General features: G+C 38.7%; 1 protein-coding gene across 2 annotated transcripts in view; it reads right to left on the bottom strand.

Annotated features, from left to right (window-relative positions):
• PDGFD (platelet derived growth factor D) overlaps positions 1-26,968 on the bottom strand; it is a 230,184-nt gene extending 203,216 nt beyond the window's left edge. Inside the window, exon 1 of one of the 2 annotated variants that reach the window (XM_004585023.3) lies at positions 26,595-26,968. In XM_004585023.3, the coding sequence (XP_004585080.2) occupies positions 26,595-26,718 (124 nt within the window). In that variant the 5' untranslated portion in view covers positions 26,719-26,968. The remainder of the gene's footprint in view (positions 1-26,594) is intronic. The other variant, XM_004585022.3, reaches the window with a different exon arrangement.
• Between the last annotated feature and the right edge of the window lie 947 nt (positions 26,969-27,915).

Below are 27,915 nucleotides of genomic sequence, written 5' to 3'. Positions count from 1 at the left end.
TATGTATTTCTCCTAAACTATACTTAATATACACAATTAACTGATTGCAACTTCTAATTTTTCCATTAAATAACATGTTTTTAAGAAAATTCAACATCGCAATCCACATTTTTAAAAAAATAGTTATTTTGCAAAAAAATTTGCATTAGAACAGGTTCAACCATCTAGTTCTATAAATAGTAAAAACATTCCCGGTTAGATTATTCTTGCTATTTAACTGAATTCTTAGTTATCCTTCTAGCCTTATGTGTAGCACAGTAAAAGACAAGTTCTTTAGCACCTTGCTACTAAAATAGCTATCCACAAAGGAGCACACAGATGTCACCTGGGAACTTGTATGTAGAATATCAAGTCTACCACTGAATTAATGACTGCAGGTATCTGCATTTTAACAGGTTTCCCAAGTGTTTCACATGTGTAATGTATTTTAAGAAGCCTACCTTCAGTCTACCTGTCAGGTCTATAATTAGGCAGGGAAAACTAAGGAGGGGCCACCAGACCCTTGAACAAGGTATGAAATAAAAACCCTGATCTCAAACCAGGATCCATTCAAAACTGCCTATTTTGCTGTTAACTTGCACTTAAAGTATCCAACAAAATAGGAAGTCAAAATACGAAAATCTGGTTTGTAGCAACATGTACATATTGCTCAAAAGATATACAACTCACAGCTTTAATCAAGAACTTTTGGCCACATCAAAAGTCAATGCCCTTCATATTCTGGGAGAAAAGCTCCAAATCAGGAAGAAAAGTGCAATGTGCTCTCAGCACCGGCCCACTCCTCTCAGACCATATCTCAATCAACATCTGCTTTATTACCCTTGTCTTCTTGCTGGACTGGAACGCACTAATCGTTCAGTGAGAGGAGCTGAGGGAAACTGTCCATTGCAGTGACACACTTGTTTTTTCTTCTCAGCGCTCTGAAGCTGTTATTGCAAAATAAAGTACCTAAACATCTGCAGTTTTAAGTACACAACAAAGTCCTGCCACATACATAAAAATTTTTCAGAGTATTTAAGAAAAAAAACTACCTATTTGTTTTCACTTTTATTTGAAAGAAAGAGAAAGCTTTTCCACCCACTGGTTACCTCACACACTCTGCCTGAGCAGGAAGCTGGACAGAAAGGGAGAGATGGGGCTGACCTTTGATATGGGATGCAGGCATGCCAAGTAGCTCCTTCACTGCTGACTCAAGTGCTCCTCCTTATCCAAGCTCCCATTTGATTCTCCCATTATCTGCTCTAATGATATGACAGAATCCTAGACTTTCCAACCTACAAATGATATAAAATAATTATGTAGGTAGTGAGAGACTTGATAATGAAATCAGAGCCACATATTCCTAATAAGAACCGTATGTCTCACACTACATACTCAGAGCAAGCTAGTCTTTTATAAGGCGGTGGATGGTATATAACTTCTAACGTAGAAGGCCGAAAGGTAAAATGAGTAAAAGCAACAGACAAAAAAACCATGGGAAACAGCAGCATGGTCCATGAGAGAAAATATTATCTGGTAAGTGGGGAAAGAAAGGGCTTATTTGGATTCAACTAGACTCAAACTGAAGAAAACACAAGCTCTTTGGATACTAACCCAATCACAAACCCTACAGAGTGGCATACAAGTTACATGTATTTACCACTGCTTTCAACTGGATGCAGAAAAATCGAGTGATTAGTCCCCTAAAACATGGAATATTCTGTTCCCTGAAAACCCACTATTAGCACTTCACCCCATGAAAAATTTTAGGGTTCTTGCTATGTCTTAATAAACAACTTTCTCTGAACCATAAAGAAAGAAAATAAAAATGCAAAAGAAACATCAGGATACATAACTGCTCAGGTGGTGTACAAATTAAATTCTAATTAAGCCATTTGAATATCAGAATAAATATAGCACAAATTGTACTACCAATTAGCATTTTGTTTATCAGCCATTAGCATAAAACAAAGAGCAAATATAACCATGTCACTTTAATAAGGTCATAATTAGAGAAAATTAGCTTTAGCATGAAATGCAAAGAATCATAGCAAGATTCGAACACTGGGATTTGAGCAGATGTAGATCAAATTCACATGCAATAATCTGGTGCATGAAAAACCCTGCAAATCCAACCATACCTGAGGACCATTCATGATCCTCGGTGTCAAAAGGTATGCATTTGGAAACATCAGGAGAGGAATGTCAATTTTTTTTCTTTCCTAATCTCTAATGAATTCTCAAGATTATAACTCTAGAAACAATCTCTTCCATCTGTGCCCTGACCCCAACTGGACCTTCATCCTTTGATTTAAATCAATCCACTGCCAAGCTTCACAATGAGATCAACTCTATTTCTTCTGTATCCATCTCTAGATAGAAGCTACACACACAAACCCAGCAATCACTCCTTCTTTCTAATTTCAGCATTGATGTCTATGCCCAATTCTTTTTCAGTTTTCCAGGCATTTGGTATTATCTTCAGTAGAATCAAAAGTCGAATGATTCAAAATTCTGTTTTTGGATTTTGATGCTGAACTCTCTATCTCATGACTATCTGCATTTATATGTAGGTTTTGTTATTTGCCAATTGGACTGCGTTAATAGATTTTTACCTGATCTCAAGCCATATGAAGGTAGCTGCCTTAGAGGAAAGAGACACCATAGTCCGGCCAATTCATACTTGTTAGTTTCTCTCTCTCCTCCCCTGCAAACATGATTTACATTGCTCCCAATGCCCTGACTCTTTGTTATTTGATACACCATGCCTGTCCTAGTCATACGTCTACTTAGGCTAGTTTACAAGCCTGAAACATACTGCACAAATTCAATATTTTAAAAAATTCTCCTCTGGCATGAGTTGAATCGTGATAACACAAAGGAAAGTTCCACAATCTAATCACTGGAATTGTACAAATGCCATGCCATTTGTAGCAAAAAGATGTGATTGTCTTCCAGTTTTTGAGAAGAGTTGCTTACTACAGATTGCCCACATAAGCCTTATAAAATGAACATCAGGTGATATTTGGCACGCAGAGAAGAGAGCAAGTCAATACGCCAATGACATTCAGTAGCATGTTATTTAACTTCATGGTGCAGTAAATTTCTATTTTTCTCCCTGTTGTTGATTCTGTTTTATGGCTTTTCATTTAGGAGATGTATAGTAACTATGTAATGGAGACTATTATATCCAGATGTAAAGAGACAATGCAATATGCAACTCTACTCCCAAATCAAAGATGGACTCCCAATGAAATAGTTAAATATGCCTTGATAATAGTATGCTGGATTGTCTGCCATTGTCCATACCCACAATGTCAGGATACACCTAAAAAAACAGAACGATGGACTTATGACTGTTTATGAAGGACTATACTAATATATTATAGGGAAAATTAAGGGGGTGTTGGGAAGCAGGAAAGGAAAATCCCAGAGCCTTTGCAAGTTTATCATAAAACAATAATAGCCAAAAAAAAAATGTGATGGAGCCTATGGGTGAGGCCATGGGATGCCAATGGCCAACAGAAGACAAGGAACAGATTCTTACCCAGAGCCTGTACAGGGAAAGCAGTCTTTCTGACACCCTGACTTTAGAGAGAATAATTTTCTGTTTTAAATCACAAAGATTCTGGCAATTCATTATTAACACGTTAAAAAAACCAATAATACTATCTGTATGGTCTGCTTTGAGTACAACTTGCAATTGTATAGAATTCAAAATGGGATTCTAATTTTCTGAGCTTGATGGCATCCACAGTTACCCATATTCCAGGAATACATTTAGCACCATATTAAGTATCACTACTTTGTTAACAGCACTGGCAATATTTATATCATGTAGAAATATTTTCATAAGACATGTAACTCATGACACATAGGAATGAACATTAAAATGTGTAGAACTGCCTTACATATAAATGTTAAATGTTATCAAGAATTAACATATGTGTATGTGAACATATATGTAAAGTAGTATTCAGAGATGACATTGTTAATATTTTAAAATCTATATGTCAGGTACCTACAATCTGTTAAATCATTCATGGATTTTCAAGTCTTTTGGTAGTTTTTCTAACCCCACCTTTCCAAATTATTGATTTAGCTAAATGCAAGTAGCAAATGCGATTGATCATGCTTTAGAAAATTCTAAGATCTTAGGGACTGCCTTGTGACTAGAAAAAGAGAAAGAGTTCCCAAGAAATACCAGCTGTTCCTCTAAAGACCTCTAAAAGTGCAGAATGTTCTTAAGGTACCCTAACATTTCCAGTCCCTCCTGAGGGATTCAGCTTATAATCCATCAAGCAGCAATGAATCAGCCCTGGGACTGCAACTCTGTAATGCTTTCAAAGCCACCTGCACTCAGGGTGTGCTGAATGAGACAGGTAAATCATGCCTGTGACTGCAGACAACGCTCCAGAGAAGAAAGCTGCTCTCTCAAAGCACAGTGCCTCTTAAGTTTTTGTTATGGCTCTTTCCCATGGCTCACACAAAGATGAGGGCCTGGATTTTTTTTTTCAAGAGCTACAGAGGTTTTCCTTTAAGCATAAAATTTCAGTACCATTGAAGAAAAGATATTTCCACTAAGATTTTATAAAGAAAACAAACTGATTCCTCTACTAAGCATGTAATTTGAAAGACCTGTTGTAATTTGATAGATAATTTTGAGGGAGCTGTAAGGAATGTCCTATTTGATCTGAGTAATATTTCCATATTAAGAATTAGTTCCTGTACCTGTTTTAGTAAATCACATCACTAGTTATATATTAAGATCACAATAATATCAAACTGTAATAAGTATATCTACCCACACATTTCTGAATATGATACAGTGGGGAACAACATAAATTAGAAAAGGATCTTTTGACAACACTTTTAGAATGTACCGTACTATAAACTCCATGATGCATAGTACTTAATCTTGGCCCCCATGGCACTATCAAAGCTGGAAGCTGAAAGTATGGTTTAACCTAATTGTTTCTAGGCAGCGGGACTAGGGAGAGGTGCTTTATCTGGTCCTCATTTAGTTCCAACTTTGGATCCCCACCCTCTCTTGCAATGACCATCAGGGTCACTCCGGAGGCCCCCCACCACAAAACACACGCACGCACACACACACACACACACACACACACACACAAATTGGAATAGATAGAGAACAACAAGGAAAGCTTGGAACCAGACAGGAAACGGTCAGCATGGACTCACACATTCCTTACTAGGTAGGACACAAAGATTAGTTACTCCTCACTAAGGTATTGAAGATTTCTCTGCACACCCCTCCTAAAACCGTTCCGCACTTCAACTGTTGACACATGCCTTGTTAGAGTTATAAGCCAGTTTAAACTATCCTAAAATCTGCTAAGTTCAGCAAAATAATGCTTCAACACTATAAATTACTGAATGCTAAAATGAAAATAGACATGAGACAGCTGAACAGTATGCATTTTTAACATATTTGTTGTTCAACATCATGTCAATTAATTCCATAATGTTGTAAATTGTTGTTGATGTTATGTTGTGGCTTTTAATTGATCGGGATGATATTCTGACAGCTCTACCTTCAGACCAGAGATGATCTCCCCAAGAAACCATTGAATTTATCTGGACAATAAGATGCTAGACTCTATGCTTGCAAAGAAAGAATCTTGACTTAATTTGAACTGTAATACTGCAACAAGGTGAAGGAATCCACCATGGGGGGAGGGTATAGGGAGAGGTTGGGGGAATCCCAGAGCCTATGAGATAGCGTCGCATAATGCAATGTAATCAATAAAAAAGAAAAAAAGAAAAAAAAGGCAGCATTTACATTTAAGGGCAATTCAAGAGGAAGTTTCAATCTTTCTTTGATGTTAGGATAAAGCTCACTCCGTGGATCTCCCTTAGGTCTGTGCTCATAGTTCTTCGCTGCATATGACCTGCTAACACTCTGAATGTGAGATAAATGGTCTACATTAGAACAGAGAATCATCTCTGTTTTACTACCCAATCTATAGCCACTGGAGTGCCTGGTACAGATTAGAAATTAAGTAAATTATGAATCAATTGAAATTTACTGTCAAAGTATTGCACAAAACCCAGGAAACTTGGAAGGAGCATTTGGTACAGAAGTTAAGATACCTGCATCCCAGACTAGAGAGCCTAAGTTCAAGTTCTGGCTTTGCTTCCGCTTTCGGCACACCTGCTAATACATGCCTTGGTGGAAACCACTGAAGGCTCAAGGGCTTGATTCTGACACCCATATTAGAGGCTGAATTAAGTTCTAAGGTCCTGGATTCATTCTCTCCCAGTCCTAGCTGATTTGGCCTTTTGGTGAGTTGAAACAATAGATGGGAAATATGTGTCTTTGATTTTGTTTCTCTGTCTTTTAAAGAGTTTTCCTTCTTAAGCCTTAAGTTATTCATATTTTTGCTTGGCTGTATCATAAAATTGATTATTCTAATTTTTGAAACCATATAAGTGTATTTAATGCAGCTCAAGTTTCTGTTCCTTTTCTTATGACTAGTTTGTATCGCATACATATTAATTTTAGACCTTAAATTTTTTTTGAGTGGCAAGTCAGGAATTAATTTAATGCTGGCTATTGACTGCATTTAAGTTCATATTTTTATTTACAGAAAGCAGACTGCTGGAAAATCAAGCATCCTGGAAAAACATGGCAAATGTTCTTGATCTAAAATCTTGAGCACACTCCAGCAAGTGGAACATCGATGATTAAAACTATAAATGAAAAATTAAATATAATAAAAGGAAAAAATAGAAATGTTCCATTACTATCATTTTTAATTTAACAGTCTAAGACAATAATAACCATTATATTTACCACAACTAGATCAAAAATGAACACAATTTTGGCAAGAAGAAAGCAAACATAAGGACGAAGCAATGAACAATGGACAGGTGTCAGTGAAAACACTTCCGTTCTAATCAGCAGTTTTTACTGAGATTTGTAGTTGTTGCATCTAATGCTAGACAGGAGATATCTGCAATAGGATGAAGTGACATAAAACTTAAGTCAGAAAATCCATGTTTAAAGTCAGACCTGCCACTGATCCATGCTGTGACCTTAGGGAGGTCACTGCTCCACTAGTTACCACTTATAAACCAGGAAGACACCCACATTACTCTAAGAAGCCTTTCATGCTTAAATTCAATGATTTTATGAAGTCATCTTTGAAATACACTGTACACATAGTTGGTAGTAACACTTGCACTAAGATAACTTTTATTATTGAAGGTACACTTTTTCTTTGAAAAATGAAAGTGGAAATGTGATAATATCCCCTTTCAATAAATAACTTATCACAGAACTCTACATGTCTTAACATTTATTAAAGTATTTTTTTCTTGACATGGTGCTAAGAGCTTTCTTTATCATAACTATTTACTCTTCACATTTGCTTTATAGTATAGGTGGTTTTGCCATTGTTGTTGTATCTCAGAGGAGTTGAGTAAAGAACATGGGTAGGATTTCAACTGAGTTTTACTGCCACAAATCATTATTCCATATGGTCTTTCATGAGGTTAGAATTTCAAGTTAATGAATTTCATTACCCATTGGTATGACATTTATGTTATATCATATAACATATGCTGATGTTTAATATCGTTTTCCACGCACATGTTGGAATGCTTTTATCCATCTTTGATAGATAAAATAGCATGGATTTGAGTAGTTTAAAATCCCAGTTAAAATGGGGGAGGTGCCTTCTATTTTAGCTTAAAGCATAAATGTGCACCCCTGTGACTAAGGAATGAGGAGGAACAGGCCAAGTATGTTTTATAGTAGCAAACTGCTTATCAATCATTCTTACATAAGCGACAACATAACTCCTCATTTCTGCTTCTTAAATGCACAGAAATCACAGTCATGTGGGAAACAATTACAGTAGAGAGCCTCTTAAGCTTTTTACATTTGTTGTTTTACTTCGCTGTGCAGGACAGTTCACTTGCCTTTCCCACACTTAACTATCACTGATGCATGTCCTCTCACAATTCATGTGCTGAAAGCACTGAACACTCACCCACGCCCGCGTAACCATACTTGGAGAGAGACTTTAAAAGAAGCAATTTTGATTAAATAGTTCACAATAAGAGAGTTCTACCAATAGAGCAGATGCGTTTATTTAAAACAGAAACACCAGAGATTTTTCTCCCACCGCACTTGTAAACCAGAAGTGTCACGTGAGGATACAGCAACAAGGTGACAGCCTGCCTGCCAGGAAGAGAGTTCTCACCAGAAACTGAGTTGCCAGCATCTTCATATTGGACTGCCCAGCTTTTAAAATGGTGAGAAACAAGCATCAAAGTCTGCTGTTAAAATCATGAATACCATAATATTTTGTTCCAGACATTAATGAATTTCTAAAGCAAGTCATCATTAGAGTTTGAATAAAAGTGAATCCACTATTTAGCGAGCACAGAACTCTTCTTTGCAATTAAGCTTTGCTGTGTCACTCAATTGTGATGTAATTGTATTAACATATACAACTAGAGGACAGGTTTGGAAACTAATGCAACAGACTTCTGGGCTAAATGTCCTATTGGTGGGGGCTGAGCTGTGTACTCAAGAGCATCCAATCAAGTAACATTCAATTTTTCAAGAGGTTTTAAGTTGGCACAGACAGCTCATAGGAGAACACAGCTCCTGCTAAATTATTTTGTTCATTTGATAGAAGATAAGTTCACGTTTCCACATTTCTTCATTGCAAATCTCAAAAGACAAGAAAAGCACCTTCATATGAGGGAATGACCCAGACACCTGTGGGGTTTGATTCTTCTATATTATAAAATGTCCTTTTAAAAAATAAATTTTACTTTTGATGAGGTTTCCATAGTTGAGAAGGACGCATGTCCATGGGGATCACAGATTAAAGTGAGGAGGGCTGAGGAAAGGAGGAAAGTGGATGAGGCAACTGTTTCCAAGCTCCTTTATTTTTCTTCCTGTGTCAGGGGAAAGGAGGGAGAGAAGGGGAGAGAGACACTTCCAACAGCACAACTGCATCAGTACCCAGGGATGGGGAACAGCCACCTGATGTCGTCCCAGGGTCCCTGATGTGGAGCATAATGCTAGAGTACTGCTTAAGTGGTTTCAATCGTTCTGAGATGCTGTTGAAGAGAAAGAACAGCAATAAATGAGCATAAGAGACTGCTGTTTTGGAGTAGCCAATTAAGCTACTGGCTGAGATTCTGACATCCCATATAGGTCCCAGTTCATGCCCCAGCTGCTCCGCTTCTGATCCAGCTTCCAGTTAAAGGCCTGGGGAAACCAGAAGATGATCAAATGGCCAAATGATAAATCAGTGGGGCTGACGTCCTAGTGTAGTACGTTGAGTCCCAGCCTATAGTGTTGGCATCCCATATGGGTGCCAGCTCCACTTGTGATGCAACTCCTTACTAACATGCCTGAGAAAACAGAGGAAGATGGTCCAAGTCCTTGAGCTTCCTGAACCTACACAGTGAAATGGCAGAACCTATGGCCCCCAGCTGTTCATCCTTTGAGCTCTGGTTTTGTAGCCATTTTGGGAGTGAACCAGTGGATGGAAGAATGTTCTCTCTCTCTTCCTCCTCTCTCTCTGTAAATTTATCTTTCAAATAAAGTTGAATAAATACTTTTAGAAATGATAACAAGATTTTCATCATCTCATTAAGTTGTAAGTGAAAAGAATCACTCATGCTAGTTAAACAGTTTTCCTCATTCATGACAAAGAAATTAGTGCCAGCTATGTTTTCAAAGGAAACATTCCCAAATATTAGAAACTGAATCTGATATATAGACTGCTTGGTTGTCTGTAAGTTTATTAGATAGGCTGTAGGGGTTTTTTTCCTTGTTCTTTATATTTATTTTTTGTTTATGTGACTTAAGTCAGAAAAGCCAAGATACAGAGTCAAGCCAGATGTCCAACAACCAACCTCTAGAAAGAGAAAATGTGATATATGTAAACATTTATTTATCTTTCTTTCTCTATACATGCATACAATGGAATATTACTCATCCATAAAAATAATGAAGTCTTGTCTTTTGCAACAAAACAGGTGTAACTGGAAGCTATTATTCTTAAATGAAATATGCTAGGCTCTAAAAGAAAAAAAATCTCATGTTTTCTCTGATTTGTGACAGCTAATACGGCATGTCACAAAAATATATACAAATGAAATGATCATTTTGGGATATGATTTCTATTTTTAGTCCTTGTTTATACTTGTGTGGGATGTAGTCTTCTTCTTTTTTACCTGCTGAACATTATGATCAGCCACAAATTAAGCCTGCGAATATAGATTCGATTAAAACAATGCCTTTACAAAAAACTGATGGAGGACTCGGCGGTGTGGCCTAGTGGCTAAGGTCCTCACCTTGATCCCATATGGCCGCTGGTTCTGGTCCTGGCGGCTCCACTTCCTCTCTATCTCTCCTCCTCTCAGTATATCTGACTTTGTAATAAAAATAAAATAAATCTTTAAAAAAAAAACTGATGGAGCGAAGTGAAGAAGGGAACAGAAGAATGAGTGAATGTAGTTATCCTCTTGGAACTGAACCTATGATTATATGAAATCTGTGTTCCTTACATTAATAACTTAGAAATAGGCATTGGGATTAATGGTTAAATTCTAATTGGGAAGTCTGCATTTTATACTGAAATGCTTGGGTTTGAGTCCCAACTACACTCCTGCTTTCCACCTTATGTAGCTGCATGGAGGCAGTAATAATGTCTCAAGCAGGTGGGTCCCTGTCTCTGACCAGAGAGGCATGGATTACGTCTCTAACTGCATCCTAGATTTAGACTGCTACAGCTCAGGCCTTTGTAGCACCTTGGAGAGTGAATCTGTGAGTGGCAGCTCTTTCTGCTTGTCTTTTCTGTCTCTAAATAAATGTATAAGTCAATAAAAATAAATACAGAAATACAAGTAGCAACATAAGAAAAAACAAGAAATATCAGCTCTACGAATGTTGATTTAACAGCAAAATCACATGGAATTTTTTCATGAATCTTTATGAGAAGTGACAATTGACTTCTACACCTTGAAATAGAGAATTCACTTTCAGAAATTAAAATTTCTCCTGTTGAAAAATAATTAACATCAACTTTCATCAGTCTAAACAAATGATCTTAATGTTTAAGCACTGCAGGGCACAAACTAGTAAAGACTAATTACATGGACATATTGAATATCTAAAATATGACCATTCTGCAATTAAATGTGCTATAGGTGCAAAATTAATGCTAAGTTTGAAGACTTAGCATGATCAAAATAATTCTGAAGGAAATCTCAGTAATTTAGAAATATTTGCTGGATAATTAAAATAGATATATATTGGGCTAAATAAAAACATTAGTTTTATGCAATTTCTTTGCTGTTTTTATATGGCTACTAAAATTTTAAATTATATAATAATATATTTCTCTTCTATAATGTGGGCTTTGAATGACAGAATTTTGGTTCATTTTAACATGGGTTCAGAAATTCAACTTGGATTTGTTAATTGTGACTTAACAATAACCTTAATATCTGCAAAACATAAACTATATATATGCAAGAGCTATAAAAGTTAACTGAAAATGTGCATTATGAAAACCTATGCATGGATATTCAGTTTTTGCAATCAAAGTAAACTCATTTTCCATGAACTTTTTGACGTGTCTGTCTATAGAATTGTCACTGTACTTACAAATAGGTTGTCAACATAATCTGCATGCTAATTATTAGGCAGATAGAAGATATTTTCACATAAGTTAATTGACAAAGTAACTGTCATATCATGTTCAGTACTTTATTTCCAAACCCTACATTTGACAAGTGTTTGAAACATTGGTTTCAAAAATTTACATATTTGAACCATCCATCTTCCAAATCAAAGACCCTTACCATGTGTCTAGATAACAAATTGCCACCACCAGGCCCAGCGCCATGGCCTAACTGCTGAAGTCCTTGTGTTGAACATGCCGAGTTCCCATATGGGCATCAGTTCTAATCCCGGCTACCTTGCCTTCCATCCAGCTCCCTGCTTGTGGCCTGGGAAAGCAATCAAGGATGGCCCAAAGCTTTGGGATCCTGTACCCGCATGGGAGACCTGGAAGAAGTTCCTGGCTCCTGGCTTTGGATTGGCGCAGCAGTGGCCCTTGTGATCACTTGGGGAGTGAATCATTGGACAGAACTTCTTCTCTGTCTTTCCTCCTCTCTGTATATCTGACTTTGCAATAAAAATAAATAAATCTTTTTTTAAAAAAATTGCCACCATCTTAGTAGTTTAAAGCAATATACACTTATGTACTTACATTCCTAGATAGAGGTCTGAATCAACATTTTTGTTTTCATTGTTTTTTTTTTAAGAGACAAAGAAAGAGATGTACCTATTGGTACATCCTGTAAATGCCCATAACTCCTGGGTCTGGAACAGCTGAAGCCAGGATCCAGGAACTCAATCCAGGGAGATGTCATGAACCCAACCACTTGACCTCAGGCTTTCTGGGTTTACATGAGTTGGCTAGAATCAGGAGTGAGACTTGAGTTGTACCTGGAACTTGAACCCAGGTACAGAAATGTGGAACACAGCTATCTTGACCAAGATGCTAACCAATAAGTTAACTGTCCATCCTAAAATCAGCCATATGGGCTAATCATCAGAATGTTGGCAGGACCATACTTTCTCTGAATGCTCCTGAGGAAATGGTGTACCTTGTTTCCTCTAGATCTGGGTGGCTGTTGGCGCTCCATAGCTTATGGCCCCTTTGCTCAAACCTATGCCTCATGGGTCACAATGGTATCCATTCTTTTGACTGCATCAAATTTCTCTCTGCATCTCTCCTATAAGGACACCTGTAATTACATTAAGTGTCCACTCCAATAACCTAGGGTAATATTTTTAATCTTGAATCTTTAACTCAATCATACCTACAAAGTGTTTTCCACACAAAGCACTATTTGGAGATTCCATAACTGGGATATATCTTGTGGAACCATATTGAGCCTAGTACGAACCCCAAAGACATGGTTTTCATCTTCCTTCCTTTGTTCCTTCCTCTTTCTCTTTCTTTCTTTCTTTCTTTCTTTCTTTCTTTCTTTCTTTCTTTCTTTCTTTCTTTCTTTCTTTCTTTCCTTTCTTTCTTTCTTTCTTTCCTTCTCCTCTTCCCATTCTCCCTTCCTTCCTTTCTTTTCCTCTTCCTTTCTCTTTCTGTCTCTTCCTCCCACCCTTTCGTTTTCTTTCTTTCATGATACAGTTCTATAGGCTCTGGGATTTCCTCTTCTCCCCTTCCAAATCCCTCTTCCTCCACTGATTTTCCTGATATTCTTCAAAAAGAATCATGAATTCATCATTCTATTGTGATTTTCATTTTCCATAAAGTATTCACAAAATGACAGTTTTTTGCACACCTCTCTAATTTTATTAAACCTGGATGAACACAACCAAAGTCTTTATGTGCAAAAAATGTGCATTTAGAAACTTTTAATTGATTGCTGTCAATATCATGGTAATGAGGTCCAGGCTTCATGTTCTCACACCATTTTGAGCTCACTGCTCTACCCTGTGTTTTCCAGCAAACTCAGAAACTGGAACATTCTGAGGGGATGATTTTCCACATTTGATATCATAATAAGTGTTGTCTCCCAAAACAACTTATTTTGGGTTTACTTTTTAACCTGGAAAGCAATAAATTATAAACAAACTGGTTTGTCTTTCCCAAGAAAACTGACCAACCAGTGGTTGTGTACACATACTCATTATTTAGAAAATCATCTTCAACTAATTGATATTTTCAAGTTGTATGTCCATGAATTTTACATGTCCAGATAAATTGGGCATATCAAGAGTTCAAAGCATTTTTGCCCGGCGTGGCAGCTAGTTGCTAAAGTCCTTGCCTTAAATATTCTGGGATCATTTATGGGTACCTGTTCTAATCCCAGTGGCCATGCTTTTCATACAGCTCCCTGCCTGTGGCTTGGGAAAGCAGTCGAGGACCTGTGTGGGAGACTTAGAAGAGTCTCCAGGCTCCTGGCTTCGGATCAACTCAGCTTCAGCCATTGCAGCTGCTTGGGGAGTGAATCAACGGACAGAAGATCTTCTTCTCTATCTCTCCTCCTCTCTGTATATCTGACTTTGCAATAAAAATAAATAAAACTTTAAAAAATAGTACAAAGCATTAAAATGTCATCTAAATCATTTCAGAATGCTTTAGTTGCATGTAAAATTTGTAAAGATAATGCAGAACAGCTGTGTATCATCAGCTATACTGTCCCATTATTTTTACTTTTTTCAGTATATTTAGAAAATATGATATTCCCTGCTTTAATTTGCATTCCCAAGTGAAGAAGAGGAAAAAGAAATGATGTACAAACCTCTTCTTGTCTACCGCCATCCAGTGATTGAGCAAGCAAATCATGTTACCTGCTTAAAAGTTAAAAGTTACTAGATTCATAACTTAGTCCACATACTAACTGTTTTGGCTCAGGAATATTTTGCCTAAGATATTGACACATAAAAAATCGTGACTAATATTACTTCAATAAAATGCTACTTTTCTTCTGATGTATGTTCATTTATCTGACAGGTAGAGAGAAATGTATTTGAAAGACAACAATAAAGCGAGGGCAGGAGGAAGAGAAAGTTCTATTCAACAACAACCACAGGTATTCCATCAACAGAGGTCTTCCACCAGCCCGGGCTGGACCAGACCAAAGCTGAGAGCCAACATTTCAATCTGGATCTGCTATAGTCCTTGGCTTTCACCTGCTGCCTGGCAGACTATTCATTAGCAGGAAGCTGGAATCCCGAGAGCAAAATAAGCACTCAAACCTAAGCACTCCGGCATAGGATGCAGGTATCCCAAGCAGCCACTTAACCACTGTACTAAACGCTCATGCTTCAAGCTTCACTGATCACAATAATAATTTTTAATGAGTGATGTAGTATTTATCTTCAAATAGTTCTGTGTTCTGTAACAGCTCAAACAATGAGAGTTGCTTTCTGAAACAAATATTAGAAAAAACAATTTGCATTCATAATTTGGTCTACAGGGCAGAATCTTGAAATTCACATTCTTAAAAAACAAAAAATTCTACATCATTTAACAATGGCCCCGCTCAGCTGCTGACTTGCCCTGCATTTCTGCACATAACTAGTTTCTCTCTCAGCCAAAGCCTAAGTTTTAAAAGAGCAGATATATTGAACTGGTTGTGGGCTTCCTCTAAAGCTCCACACATATCAGTATGGCAATCAGATTTGGTGAAAAGTAGCAAGCTAAAGAATCCAAAAAACAAAGGCTCTTATATAAATGTAATGGCTCTTTTTGGAGTATTTAAATCATCTCCCTATATAATAGACTTAAACTAAATTTCAAGTAATTCATACCATCCTGGTTTTACTTTCTGAAAATTTAATAAATGTTGGGCCCACTGTGGTAGGCTAGTGGTTTAATTCCTCACCTTTCATGTGTTAGGATCCCATATGGGTGATGGTTTATGTCCCAGCTGCTCCACTTCCCTTCCAGTTCCCTGCTTGTGGCCTGGGAAAGCAGTACAGGATGGCTCAAAACGTTGGGACCCTGCACCTGCCTGGGAAATCCAGAAGAAGCTCCTGGCTCCTGGATTCAAAGCGGCTTAGCTCTGGTCATTACAATTGTTTAATCCAATGTTTAATAACTTGGTCACTGAAGCTTTTCTAATGGTAAATGAGCACTTTACATTCAACAACTGCCTCGTATTACCTTCTGTGAAATAACCTAGTACAAACATTTCTTTATGAGGAGAATGAAGTTGTTTCCTTAATCTATATTCACTTTTTCTTTGGAATTATTTAATTAAGTAGTACAAATTTCAGATAAAACGATACACACAGAGGTCAGATTTGTGGTCCAGGAAGTAAAGCACACACATGGACACATGCTCATATCCAAGCTGCTCCATTTCCAACTCCATAATGATAGTCTGGGAAAGCAGTAAGAGATGGTCCAAGTGTTTGGATCCTTGCCACTCATGTGGGAAACCTGGATGAAGCTCTAGTCTCCTGACTTTGGCCTATTCCAGCACTAGGTTTGTGACCATTTGGGGAGGGAATCAGCTATTGGATGCTTTCTGTCTGTCTGTTTCTCTCTAATTCTTTCACATCAATAAATCTTTGCCAATCTCCTGAAATAGTGATATTGGAAAGGCTGAACAGAATTCTAGTCAGTGTTGTAAAAAAAAAAATGGGGCTTTAACTTTTAAAAAGACAGTTGAAATTTTCATTACCATCAGTTCAAAATTAACTCAAAACATCATGCTTGGGCCCAGCGCAATAGCATAGTGGTTAAGGTCCTCACCTTGAACGCACCAGGATCCCATATGCGCGCCGGTTCTAATCCCAGCAGCTCCGCTTCCCATCCAGCTCCCTGCCTGTGGCCTGGGAAGCAGTCAAGGACGGCCCAAGGCCTTGGGACCCTGTACCCGTGTGGGAGACTTGGAGAAGACTTCTGGCTTTGGATTGGCTCAGCTCCAGCCATTGCGGCCGCTTGGGGAGTGAATCATCGGACAGAGGATCTTCCTCTCTGTCTCTCCACTCTGTATATCTGCCTTTCCAATAAAAATAAATAAATCTTTAAAAAAATTAAAAAAAAAATCATAGCTCCAAGGTTGCAGAACAAAATTATTCTCAAAATTTCTTTGGAAATAGATAACCAATTCTTCAAAACATTTATGATGGAAATGAAAGTATTTGTTACATTGAAATACTTCAGAAGATTCAGAATCAGGAATAATTATTATATTCCCACAAACTTCACTGTTATTGATCTTCAAGACATAATAATACAGACTTATCGTATGACCTCCTCTATCCCATTTTCCATACTGATGAATGATACAACAAGCACCCAAGAAGAGATCACGCCTGAAAACAATCTTAGATTCCGCATTTCTCCTCTTTATTGGTATCCAATAAAGAGAGGACCCATGTGCTCCAAAGACTGGCTACACAAGAGGGCACTGATTTACCATTCCTCAGACTTACCGCATTTTCCCATGTGCCAGTTAATTGAACAGATGAATATGCTGAGCTGTACTGAATCATTTAGTTTCCAACACACAGCAGCAATCATACCACTGTAGGTTTTAAGACAGAAATACGGAATAAAGGACAGGCCAATTCTACCTGGTAGGGACTGGAAGGACACCAAGTGGTGAGCTTCTTGCCGTAAGTATGGTAGCAAACCTGCTCCTTTACTGCAGTTTGTTTAAAAACAATTGTGATGTTTTCTAAAGAAAAAGGGAGGAAGGTGTTTTGTTTCAAGTGCTTATCATCGGATAAATAACCTAATATATTTTTAAAGTATTTCATATATTTATTAATTAAATAGGAAAGCTTTTTTGAGTACCAGTGGAATCACGCAGTGTAGATTTCAGACCCTGAAAATGTAACTTTGGCGCTAAGTAAAGAGTCAGAAGTAAAAGATTTGTGCATAAGAAACAATCAGGACTTTGAGAAATGTAAGATCCTCTGGAGAAGAACAATGAGAACCCTGAGAATGTGAGGGTCAGAATCAAAGGAAACAAATCATCACTTGAAGGGCAATCAGGAAGTTCCAGTTAAGAGACACAGACAAAAAGAAAAGGGAAAAAAACAACAAATAAATAAGAAACCACAACAATACAAGAAAAATAAAACCTATGTATGTATTCAATATCTATTTTTAAAATTATATTCTGAATTTTATAACCAAAAATTTTGCAGCATAAAACTTAATGTAGTATGACATATCCATCATCAAATATTCTTTAGTTTTCCATCAACATATATACCACAATAGAATAAACTCTTTGTTACATTTTTCAGTATAACAGAAATAGGTAAAGAATAAAAGAATTAAGGCCTCCTCAGTTGCTTCTCCAAAAACTTCTAAGTAAGTTCTGTATTAAATTTTTGGTTTATTTTCATCACCACTCCAATTTGTTCATGTAGGAATAGGAAATATGGGGAACACTATCAAGATCAAGGGAAGAAAATATTTCAAGGAGAGGTGGTCAATCACAAGAAAACTCACCCAAGGCAACTTAGTGGAAGGGCAGGAATGATCTCAAATGGCAGTGGGTACAGAAGAGAAGGGGGAGTAGACCAAGAATTTGGAAAAGATTGAGGAATTTTATGTGATGGCACAGTGAAGAAGAACAATAAAACTAAGTATATCGGTTGTGCATGGTGCAAAGAAAAAAATCACATTTGCTGCTGAAGCTGGAGCCAAAAGGCAGGAAGCAGATAAAGATGGAAGAGCAGTATATTGCATGAGTTTAGGACACAGGGCCAAACGAGTCAGAAACCGATCACACAGCAGATGGGAGAAGAGTATAATGCTGTTGGCCACAGACTGACGAGCACCAACTGACATAACAGTACTGTTTCCTCCCTGATTCTGATGTGATAACAGTTTACCCTAATGCTGTTACTGTTTTTTATCAATTATGTAATTGATTCAAACAGGAGCTTTGTTCAACTAACTCAAAAAGCGGTAACAATACAGACAAAACTACCTAACAACATCTACGTACATCAATTTCATTTATCTTAGTATGAACTAGTGTTAATCCAAGATTGGTTATTCTGTAACTATATAGTTGCTTTTATTTCATAAACAAAGCAATACACTTTGCATTTATTCTCTATGAACCTCATCTTGCTAGGATCGGTTCCTGATTTCAATTCAAGAACGTGTAGATTCTGTGCAAACTTTGGTCTGAAGGCATGCTGTTGCAAATAAATGTTGATTGGAACACAGTAGCAGCCACTCATTTGTGCAATTCTATGGCTGCTGCTGTACTACAACGGCCGAACTGACTGGTTGCAATAGGAACCACTTGGTCCGAAACTTCACAAGTTGACTCTGATCCTTTATTTAAGACGGATGGCAACCTCTGTATCTGATCCAATCTACTGATTTTTTTTTTCATTTCAAATACACAATTTTTGTAGATGTGTTTTCTACGTCTTCACTCAAATTAATAAGAATTCTGATTCTAACAAATTCTGATTTAAACTGACAACAAATCCTGTTCACACCCTTTATAACTAACACAAATCTCTGTGACACTAAAATAATGACAATGGTTTCTTACTCTGGAGGCTGCAGTTGCTATTTATTTTTGTTTTTGCTATTCCAATGAGGTTTTCATGGTAATTACTGTCAAAATTTTTGTTTTAAATCATTATGTACATAAACTAACACCAATTTCAATTTATAAACTTGGTAAACCATTCACATATATACTCTGAACTTTACAGATAGCTCAGGGACATCATTTTAAGAAGTCAAACACCAGGCCCGCCAGCGTGGCCTAGCAGCTAAAGTCCTCGCCTTGAAAGCCCCGGGATCCCATATGGGCGCCGGTTCTAATCCTGGCAGCTCCACTTCCCATCCAGCTCCCTGCTTGTGGCCTGGGAAAGCAGTCGAGGACGGCCCAAAGCTTTGGGACACTGCACCCATGTGGGAGACCCGGAAGAGGCTCCTGGTTCCCGGCTTCGGATTGGCGCGCACCGGCCCGTTGCGGCTCACTTGGGGAGTGAAACATCGGATGGAAGATCTTCCTCTCTGTCTCTCCTCCTCTCTGTATATCCGGCTTTCCAATAAAAAAAAAAAAAAAAAAAAAAAAAAAGAAGTCAAACACCTTACCGAAACACACCACAGGAATTCCTTAGGAACATATGGAGAGGGGTTGGACTTATTTTCCCTTATTCAATAAAAAAGCTAAGTCAGTTGTACTTGGCTAGTTCTTACAAAAACTGCAAAGTCTGGAAGTATAAGAGGGGGTAGAAAAACCACTAGCTGTCACTTTTCCAAACTTGCTCTTTTTAGCCTACCTCTGTACACTCCTATTGTGCCTCAGATAGAGAATCTACATACACACGTGTGATGGAATTATACAGAAAGCACAGAAAAAATTCCCTTTTAGTGTTAGTACTCTTTGGATCTTATGAATGCATTTGTATATCTGAAAGCTTTATTTAGTTCTTGAGCAGATTTTTTTGCATATCTGTAGCTTCTTTTGGTTGCATTTTCCATAGTCGAATTTTCAGAATGTCTGCATTTAATAATAGTATGTTGTTACTACTGGTAATTCTTATAATTCTTATATTTACACTTTAATGATTTGTTGTTTAATTATGTATGTGATTGGATTTCAAATACTGTATACGGAGACAGAGCATTTCTGCTATAGCATTTGTCTGGGAATCTTTCCTTTTTGCCCATATAGAGTATCTCTGGAGGTTTTCGCTGAAACTATTCTTCACATAAAGTTATTGTGAAAATGCTCCCTGTGAAATTGCACTAATTCTTAAATATAGACATTTTGAAGTAATTTAAGAAGCTGCCAATTGACCAGCTATTTTAGTATTTATATTATTGTATTAAAACCTTAGCTATATGGGCCCGGCAGCGTGGCCTAGCGGCTAAAGCCCTCCCCTTAAACGCAGTGGGATGCCATATGGGTGCCGGTTCTAATTCCGGCAGCTCCACTTCCCATCCAGCTCCTTGCTTGTGGCCTGGGAAAGCAATCGAGGATGGTCCAAAGCCTTGGAACCCTGCACCCATGTGGGAGACCAGGAAGATGTTCCTGGATCCCAGCTTCATATCGGCGCAGCACCGGCCCGTTGTGGCTCACTTGGGGAGTGAAACATCAGATGGAAGATCTTCCTCTCTGTCTCTCCTCCTCTCTGTATATCTGACTTTGTAATAAAAATAAATAAATCTTGGGCCCGGCGCAATGGCTTAGTGGTTAAGGTCCTCGCCTTGCACGCGCCGGGATCCCATATGGGTGCTGGTTCTAACCCCAGCAGCTCTGCGTCTCATCCAGCTCCCTGCTTGTGGCCTGGGAAAGCAGTTGAGGACGGCCCAAATTTTTGAGACCCTGCACCCATGTGGGAGACCCAGAGGAGGCTCCTGGCTTCAGATTGGCTCAGCTCCAGCCGTTGCGGCTCACTTGGGGAGTGAATCATCGGACGGAAGATCTTCCTCTCTGTCTCTGCTCCCTGTATTTCCGCCTTTCCAATAAAAATAAAATAAACCTTAAAAAATAAATAAATCTTTAAAAAAAAACCTTAGCTATATGAACAAAATAATACCTACTATACTAAGCAATAATGGTGGGAGCCTCTAGGATGAGACATCTCAGGATATCATGTGGCACTGTGCACCAAATAATTACTTCTGTATTGAAAAGTAACTCAATGTATTCTACTAATATATTAAAATAAAATATCTCACTGAGTGTGCACACCCCATGAGCAGAGCGGATCTAGGAAGACCATTCCTGACTATAGCACTAGGCCTCAGGAACACGTACGTTCAGCATTCAAGAAGAGTGGGTCATGTCTCTCTCCAAATTAATTCTTGGAATGATTCTCACTGCTGCTAGCACAACGGCCAGTCTCTGTGGCATTACTTCCCAGGCCTTTCAGTAGTAGAAATTCAGCCCCTGGGTTCTCAAGTCCAAATCCCGGTGAGCTCTACTGGGAAGCTCCCACCTCCTTTCTTACTGTCCTCGACTTCTTCGTTCTGATTCACTGTTCATTCCTCAGCTTAGATTTCACTGTTTTTGAAGGAACTTTCCTCGATTCGTCCAGTCTTGTATGTCAGTGCATTTCTTCATTGAAGTACTATCACACTTTGATGGGAAAATACCTATTTTTCAAACAAAAATCTTACTATGAACTCAAATACATGGCACAGAGTTGTGGAGTTGTTCTGTTGGTGAAACCGTAGAAAATTTGAAGTTACACTTGCTCAGTCTTCTCAATATCTGAGCACAGCCTCTTGAGCACTTTGGGAGAATGTTAATACCTTTTAGAATACATCTGAACAAAAAGTGTAGCACATTAGAACTAACACCTAATTTGGCTCTGTGGTTCACTGAACTATACTATCCAAGAGGGCAGGAACCATGTATCTTCAATTCATATTTTGCTAGTTAACCAAGCATCTAGCACAACATTTAGCAGATTGGGATATATACAACGTGATCATTTAAAAAATTATCAATAGCCACAGTGGATGTCATCAGCAGAGTTCAGGATAAAGACATGGCTTTATGCTACCTTTTAATCTTTAGAAGTCACTCCAGATCACGCAAAGAATAACAGGAAAACAGATAGTTCATATATTTACTTCTACCCTAAAACTGAATCCTTGGTGAAAAAAATCAACATATTACTTAAGTAACACACTATAGATGATGTATAAATGCCTTATGTCTGGTTCACCTAAAATAATTTCTTATTTTAATAAAAAAGAGATCTTACTAAGATATTCAGGAACTGTCACTTTTACACTAATCAGATCGCTTCAGCCACAAAGTTCAAGAGTAAATTGCAGAAGATGATTTGCATTATGACTCAGCTCTCAGGGTCAAAGACAAAATCTGCATAACCTTCCAGATCTGAGAATGATTTGGCTCTGAGGCCACACAGATTCTGACTCCTGCCTGGCAGCATGCTAATTCTTAGGATTGGTCCTTAGCAATCAGTGATTCTGTAGGCTTTGCTTCATTGTTCAGCCCTACTGTTCTGAAGCAATACAGGTTTGCTTTCATTGACTGAAGGGTAAATTCTGTAGACAAAAACCATTGTCATTCAATGAACTGAAAATGGTCACTTCTGTAACTCTTAGTGGCATTCTCCACTTCATAGTGTCCAGACACCTGGCTAAACACAACTCCCTAAAAAAGGCTCAGTTATAGAATAACGCTCATGGTACAGGTCAAAGTAAGTTCCATTTAAACTATTTCGTTGCCTCTGTACATTCTAACATTGTGATGCTTTAAAATCTTCAGAGTTACACAGAAAACACAGCACAGAATTACATAAGATTTAGACACTATTCTGAATCTGAGCTTCAAGACCCCTTAAAACTAATGTGTTTATAGTGTCTTCTGTTTTGTCTTCCTTCTAACTTTGATCTTTTCACCAAGGTCAATGAGCTGTCACCAAAGATGGCAATAGAAAGCCATGTTATTTAATAAATAAAATTGACTGCTTTAAAAATCTGAGACAACATAATTGTAAAAACTGCAAACATGTCAGTACACAGTGACAATGTAATAGACAACCTCAAGTCCTGACATATTGACTGAACAAAATCCAGACTCATTTGCCACCAACATGTATGCTTTCTGAAAGCAACAAAAAAAGAGTGCATCTATATTCTCAATGCCTTATACAACTACATTTTAAAATGAGTAATGTTCTCAATTAACTTCTACTTTTCCACATCTTGATCTGTATTCCAAACATCCCCCCACATGTGTCCAGATGCTATTAAAAAATCACCAACTATATGGCCACTAAAAATAGACACATAAACACAATTGTTGAATCTAGGTTTTTCTCTGTTGTTCAGAGGCTGAGATGTATATCAAATTAAACCAGTTTGAGCAAGGATCCATAACAAACATGAAACACAGACGTGTATTCTTTACAAGCACTGTGAGAAACTATATTTTGGTTTTTCTGCTCTCAGTTTTTCCTTCTTGAGATTAGAACTACATTCAATCATCCTTCACCTGCTTCTGTGGGCCACTTTTCACCACTAAGCTAGTGGAAATACTATGCAGACATCCCACTACAATAAGAATACATTGAGACTCTTTACTTGGTATATGCTTGCAATGAAAGAATCTCAACTGAATTTGATCTGTAATATTGCAACAGGGTGGAGGAATCCACCAAGGGGGGAAGGTATGGGGAGAGGGTGGGGGAATCCCAGAACCTATGAAACTGTGTCACATAATACAATGTAATTAATTTTAAAAAAAATGAATACATTGTAATGCTGTGTCCTGGGATGTGGGAGATAAAAGCACTCCAAAATCCAATAATAGAAGATGACTATCATTTAGCAATCCCAACATCGTATAGCTCCATGTCATTTCTTAAATAAGGGTATTATATTGAGCTATTCAATAAAGCAGAACTAATACAAGTGTTTATGTTAATCTGGATGGGTCCAACACAGCTCATTTTCTGCCAGCACACCTGCCTTTTGGTTCTCCTTTTGTCGCCAATATTAGGCCACATTTAACAAGGTCAACATGAACAAATGGGCAACATTTATTCATAAACGAAGTATGAAAACAGATCACATGCATAAAAGGGTCACTCAAGGTTTTGTGTATGATTTCCAATAATTCATGATCTAAGGGTCATCTCTTCTAAAGATCTTAAATCTTTATGTTCTATATTTACCTGGATTATATTCCCCATCTTTGTCATCCTACATTTTACATTGTGTCTATCTAGTAAAATACTGCCTTCTTTAATGAGACTTTAGGGAATCAGTGGAAAACACATTTAAAAACCTTAAAACCAGAACAAGCAATCAATAAGTTCTTCAGTTCTTTCTTCCTGTCAGCTCACTCATTGTCATAAGGCTTTCTGATGATATTATTCTTTTATTGAAACTCTGAGGAAATGTTTCTCAACCTTTTCTTTAAGCCAACACCCTTAAAAAATGGTTTTAGATGTTGCTTTTTCGATCTTTCTTCTCTCTCTCTGCAATATCAGTACCATAGACATATGATGCAGGAACGGAAAACAGCTGGAATAACTAAGATATTTTCACTACTTAAGACCCAATTTTATGCCTATGGAGGCAATATTTTCTTCTTTTCAGGATGTATGCTCATTTTGGAAAAAAGCAGTTGCTTGGAAATTCTCCAAACTAATATTCCATTGTAAGTGTTAATTATTTTGCTTTATCTAAATTAATGTTTATGTCTAACTGCTTTTTTACTCTCCTTAGTCTTGTTTCTAATATGTAATTGATATGGAAGATGATATTAAGCAATCTAATAAAACTGTGTGTACGTGTATTTGTACTGTTAGAGTAACTGCGAAAACAACTTTAGCTCAACCATGAAGAAATTGAGGGTAGATCTGAAATTTTTGATGAAGCATAGTATCCCCCATATAGGCAATGTATACCTATAAAGTTTTAAAAGTGGAAACTAAAGTGAGATTGTTCCCTTTCCAAAAACAGAAAAACAACAGAGTTTGGTTTTAGTCAGCACTTTGGATTAATGGGCAATGGTTACATACTTTTCATAATCTGTCCTTGGCTTCTTGTAACTGATACTTAGGAGGCTAAGGATTACAAAATTACAGCCATGAAGTCATGCAAATTATAAGCAGCATTTACTCCATGCAATTGAAAGGGATATCAAGAAATTAACTAGAAGATTTGGGAGCCCCAATGGAAACATTAAAAGATAAAACCATAAAAATGAGGTTTAAACCTACCTCATATTTTTAAGTTTAGTAAAAACGTTTTGCTTTAAGAGGACAGATTTTCAACACTTAAATGCTGAAATATTTAATATAAAACATTATTACAAAGTAAAGTGACTGTGGCTTCCTATTTCACTTCAAGAGACTAACTACTTTTTCCAAAGTCTAATAACTACTTTTTCAACTTGTCATCTGAAAACAATAGAGTGCTTTTTTTCCTTTCTTCAAAGCTCAAAACTCTTCTGGTGGATTTCAAATGAGCAGCATACCAAGAAAGAAACTGATCAAGCTACAAGGTGGTTTATAAGAATTTACCAACTCAGATAGTTTAACATTCCCAGCCAAACAGTGACACTATTAAGAACAGCTGTGTGTGATACAATTTGAAACAAGCAAGAGTGAAAACGCTGAGACAGGAAGAAACAAAAAGTCAAAATCAAATGGGTCAGTTCAGGTACATGGGAGTAACAGCTGCAAATTGTTGGGAACATCAACTGCAGCTGGGAATTGAAGAACAAATCAACTTTGGATATCAGTGCAGGCCCCAGAGAGCAAATAAACTCAATTTTGAATCCCTGGGACCAAGTGACCCAGGTGTCCTCCAGAGCAAAGGAAAACAAACATGCCTGCTGGAGACATGGCTTAGGATGGCTGCTTCAGTAGCTGGATTCCTTGCAAACGGTTGGAAAGACTCCTGGGCAAGGAAACTAACAGCTGAAGCCAGCTCTCCCAGGGCACAGAGCTAACTCCAAAGCGCTAGACCCCTAGGCCCCAGAGTTTCTGAGCCAGGCTCAACTCCAAAGGAAAAGTCACTTCAAGGGCTGAGAGGGCAACGCATGTCCAAGACTTTGTCCTCAACATAAATAATGTATAAATAAATTGCCACTTGGTTCCAGGTACAATCTCTCCAGTGAGTCCCATCATTCTCCATTGTCACGTTAAAAAATCAATCATTCATTCAACCAGCTAAAGAATACCACTCTTGAGTCCCTTTACCTACCACAAAGAGCATAACCTTAAGGTTAAGAGCTTGACTGAGGGGCAGCACTGCCTGCAACTTTCTGCAAGTCTGGGATGAGGAGCTGCATCCTGATAGCTGAGACTAGTGAACACCAGAAAGGCTTCTCTGGGGGTGCAGCGAGATGACCACCTGTCTTGTCCTTTTCCACCAGCACACGTCCACTTCTCCTCACTCCCATCCCACAACAAGGAACTCTCCAGGGCACACGAGGCAAGCATAAGATTCCACCTACCCTGCACCGGGACGTTCAGCCTATGTTCATATAAAAGATCTCAAAAGCAGGAAACATACAAGCAGAAACAACGAGGAGAACAGCAAACATTACTTTAAAAAATTAAATTAAAAAGCGTCTCTTACCATCTCGCCTGAGATTGGCGTTGCGTAAAGCTCTGGTGGATGCGCTCTGCGGAGTGGCCGAAGTGTCTCCGTAGCTGCAGAAGTTTACGCAGACTAGCAGATACACGAAGATGAGTCGGTGCATTTGGGTCAGGCGACCTAGGGTCAGTGCTGCTCTAAGAAAAACCCGCGTTCCGCTCCGGGACACACGCCGCGCCTCGGTGCCGCTCGCCCCGCGCTAGCCCGAGTCGCCTCGCTAGTGGCCGAGCTCGCCCCAAACTTCCTGCATGCTGAACTTTCTGAGCGCCTGTGGGAGCCGCACTTCCTTGTGCTGGTTTCTCAGAGTAGATAAACGGTGACGGGACAAACAACAGGTTGACGTTTGTTTGCCCCCTCCGGTGGCCAGCGGTTGCAGCACAGGCTGCAGGCGGCGGGCGGCGCCGCGTCCCGCCCGGCCGGCGAGCGCCTCAGGGGCGTCCTCCCACCCCGGCGCGGCTGAGGCGGCCGCCCACCCTCAGCTGGGAGCAGCCGCGCAAGCACTCGGTGGCGCAAGGCCCGGCCCAACCTGCTGTGGTACCACTGAGCATGCTCAGCTTGACAAGGGGCCAGGATTGTCATTGCCCTTGGCTTTACCTTTTGTTGTGGGACCAGAAAAGGAATGGGGGCTGGGGTGGCAGCTAGTGGCCATGAGGCAGTGAGAGAAATAGAGTCCCAGAATTTCTTCAGAATTTCTAGCCCCCTTAGAGGACACGGGCCTTGGCTCTGTGGCTTGGGTTTTGGGGAGGGGCCTTTTTTTTCAATAATCACAGTAAGGAGTCCACTTGGTCAAATTTATTCTGTATCTGTGGTGGGAAAAAAAAAAAGAGAGACTTGAGTCCAGATTTGTCTTTGGGATCCTAGCACTGTGACCTTAGATGTGGCAAGAATAACGTGTGGAGGCGAGGAGGTGAGAGTAAATACTTCATTCTCTGCACAGGGTGCATGATGGTAGCCCAAATGGTGAAGTGTAATGGAAGAGCAGCTAAATAACAAGGATGTTTTCACACATCCCCTGTGTCCTAGTACAATGCAAGGGGCTAGAGTCAGGGCAGAGTTGAGCAGAGCCAGACTGGGCAAGGTGAATGAGCCACCTTACAACGTTGAGCTCCTTTGCCCTCACTGTGCATAGAAAGAAGTGGGAGCCCATTACCGCCTGTGGAATATCCCTTCTCTGTCGTCTGGAAGCTCGACAGTCCAGAGGGGCTGCCTCTGAGCTCCAGAAACTTCTACAACCATGACTCTCTCCTCCTGAGGTGGAGAGCTAACTTTAAAAGGTGCTAGCGAGATGCGCCACCTAGAACAA

The sequence above is a fragment of the Ochotona princeps genome, chromosome 4 (assembly GCF_030435755.1).
Source record: "Ochotona princeps isolate mOchPri1 chromosome 4, mOchPri1.hap1, whole genome shotgun sequence".
In the NCBI taxonomy this organism is placed as follows: domain Eukaryota; kingdom Metazoa; phylum Chordata; class Mammalia; order Lagomorpha; family Ochotonidae; genus Ochotona; species Ochotona princeps.
The sequence above is the reverse complement of the archived record's forward strand: the minus strand, read 5'-3'. Positions and strand labels throughout refer to the sequence as shown.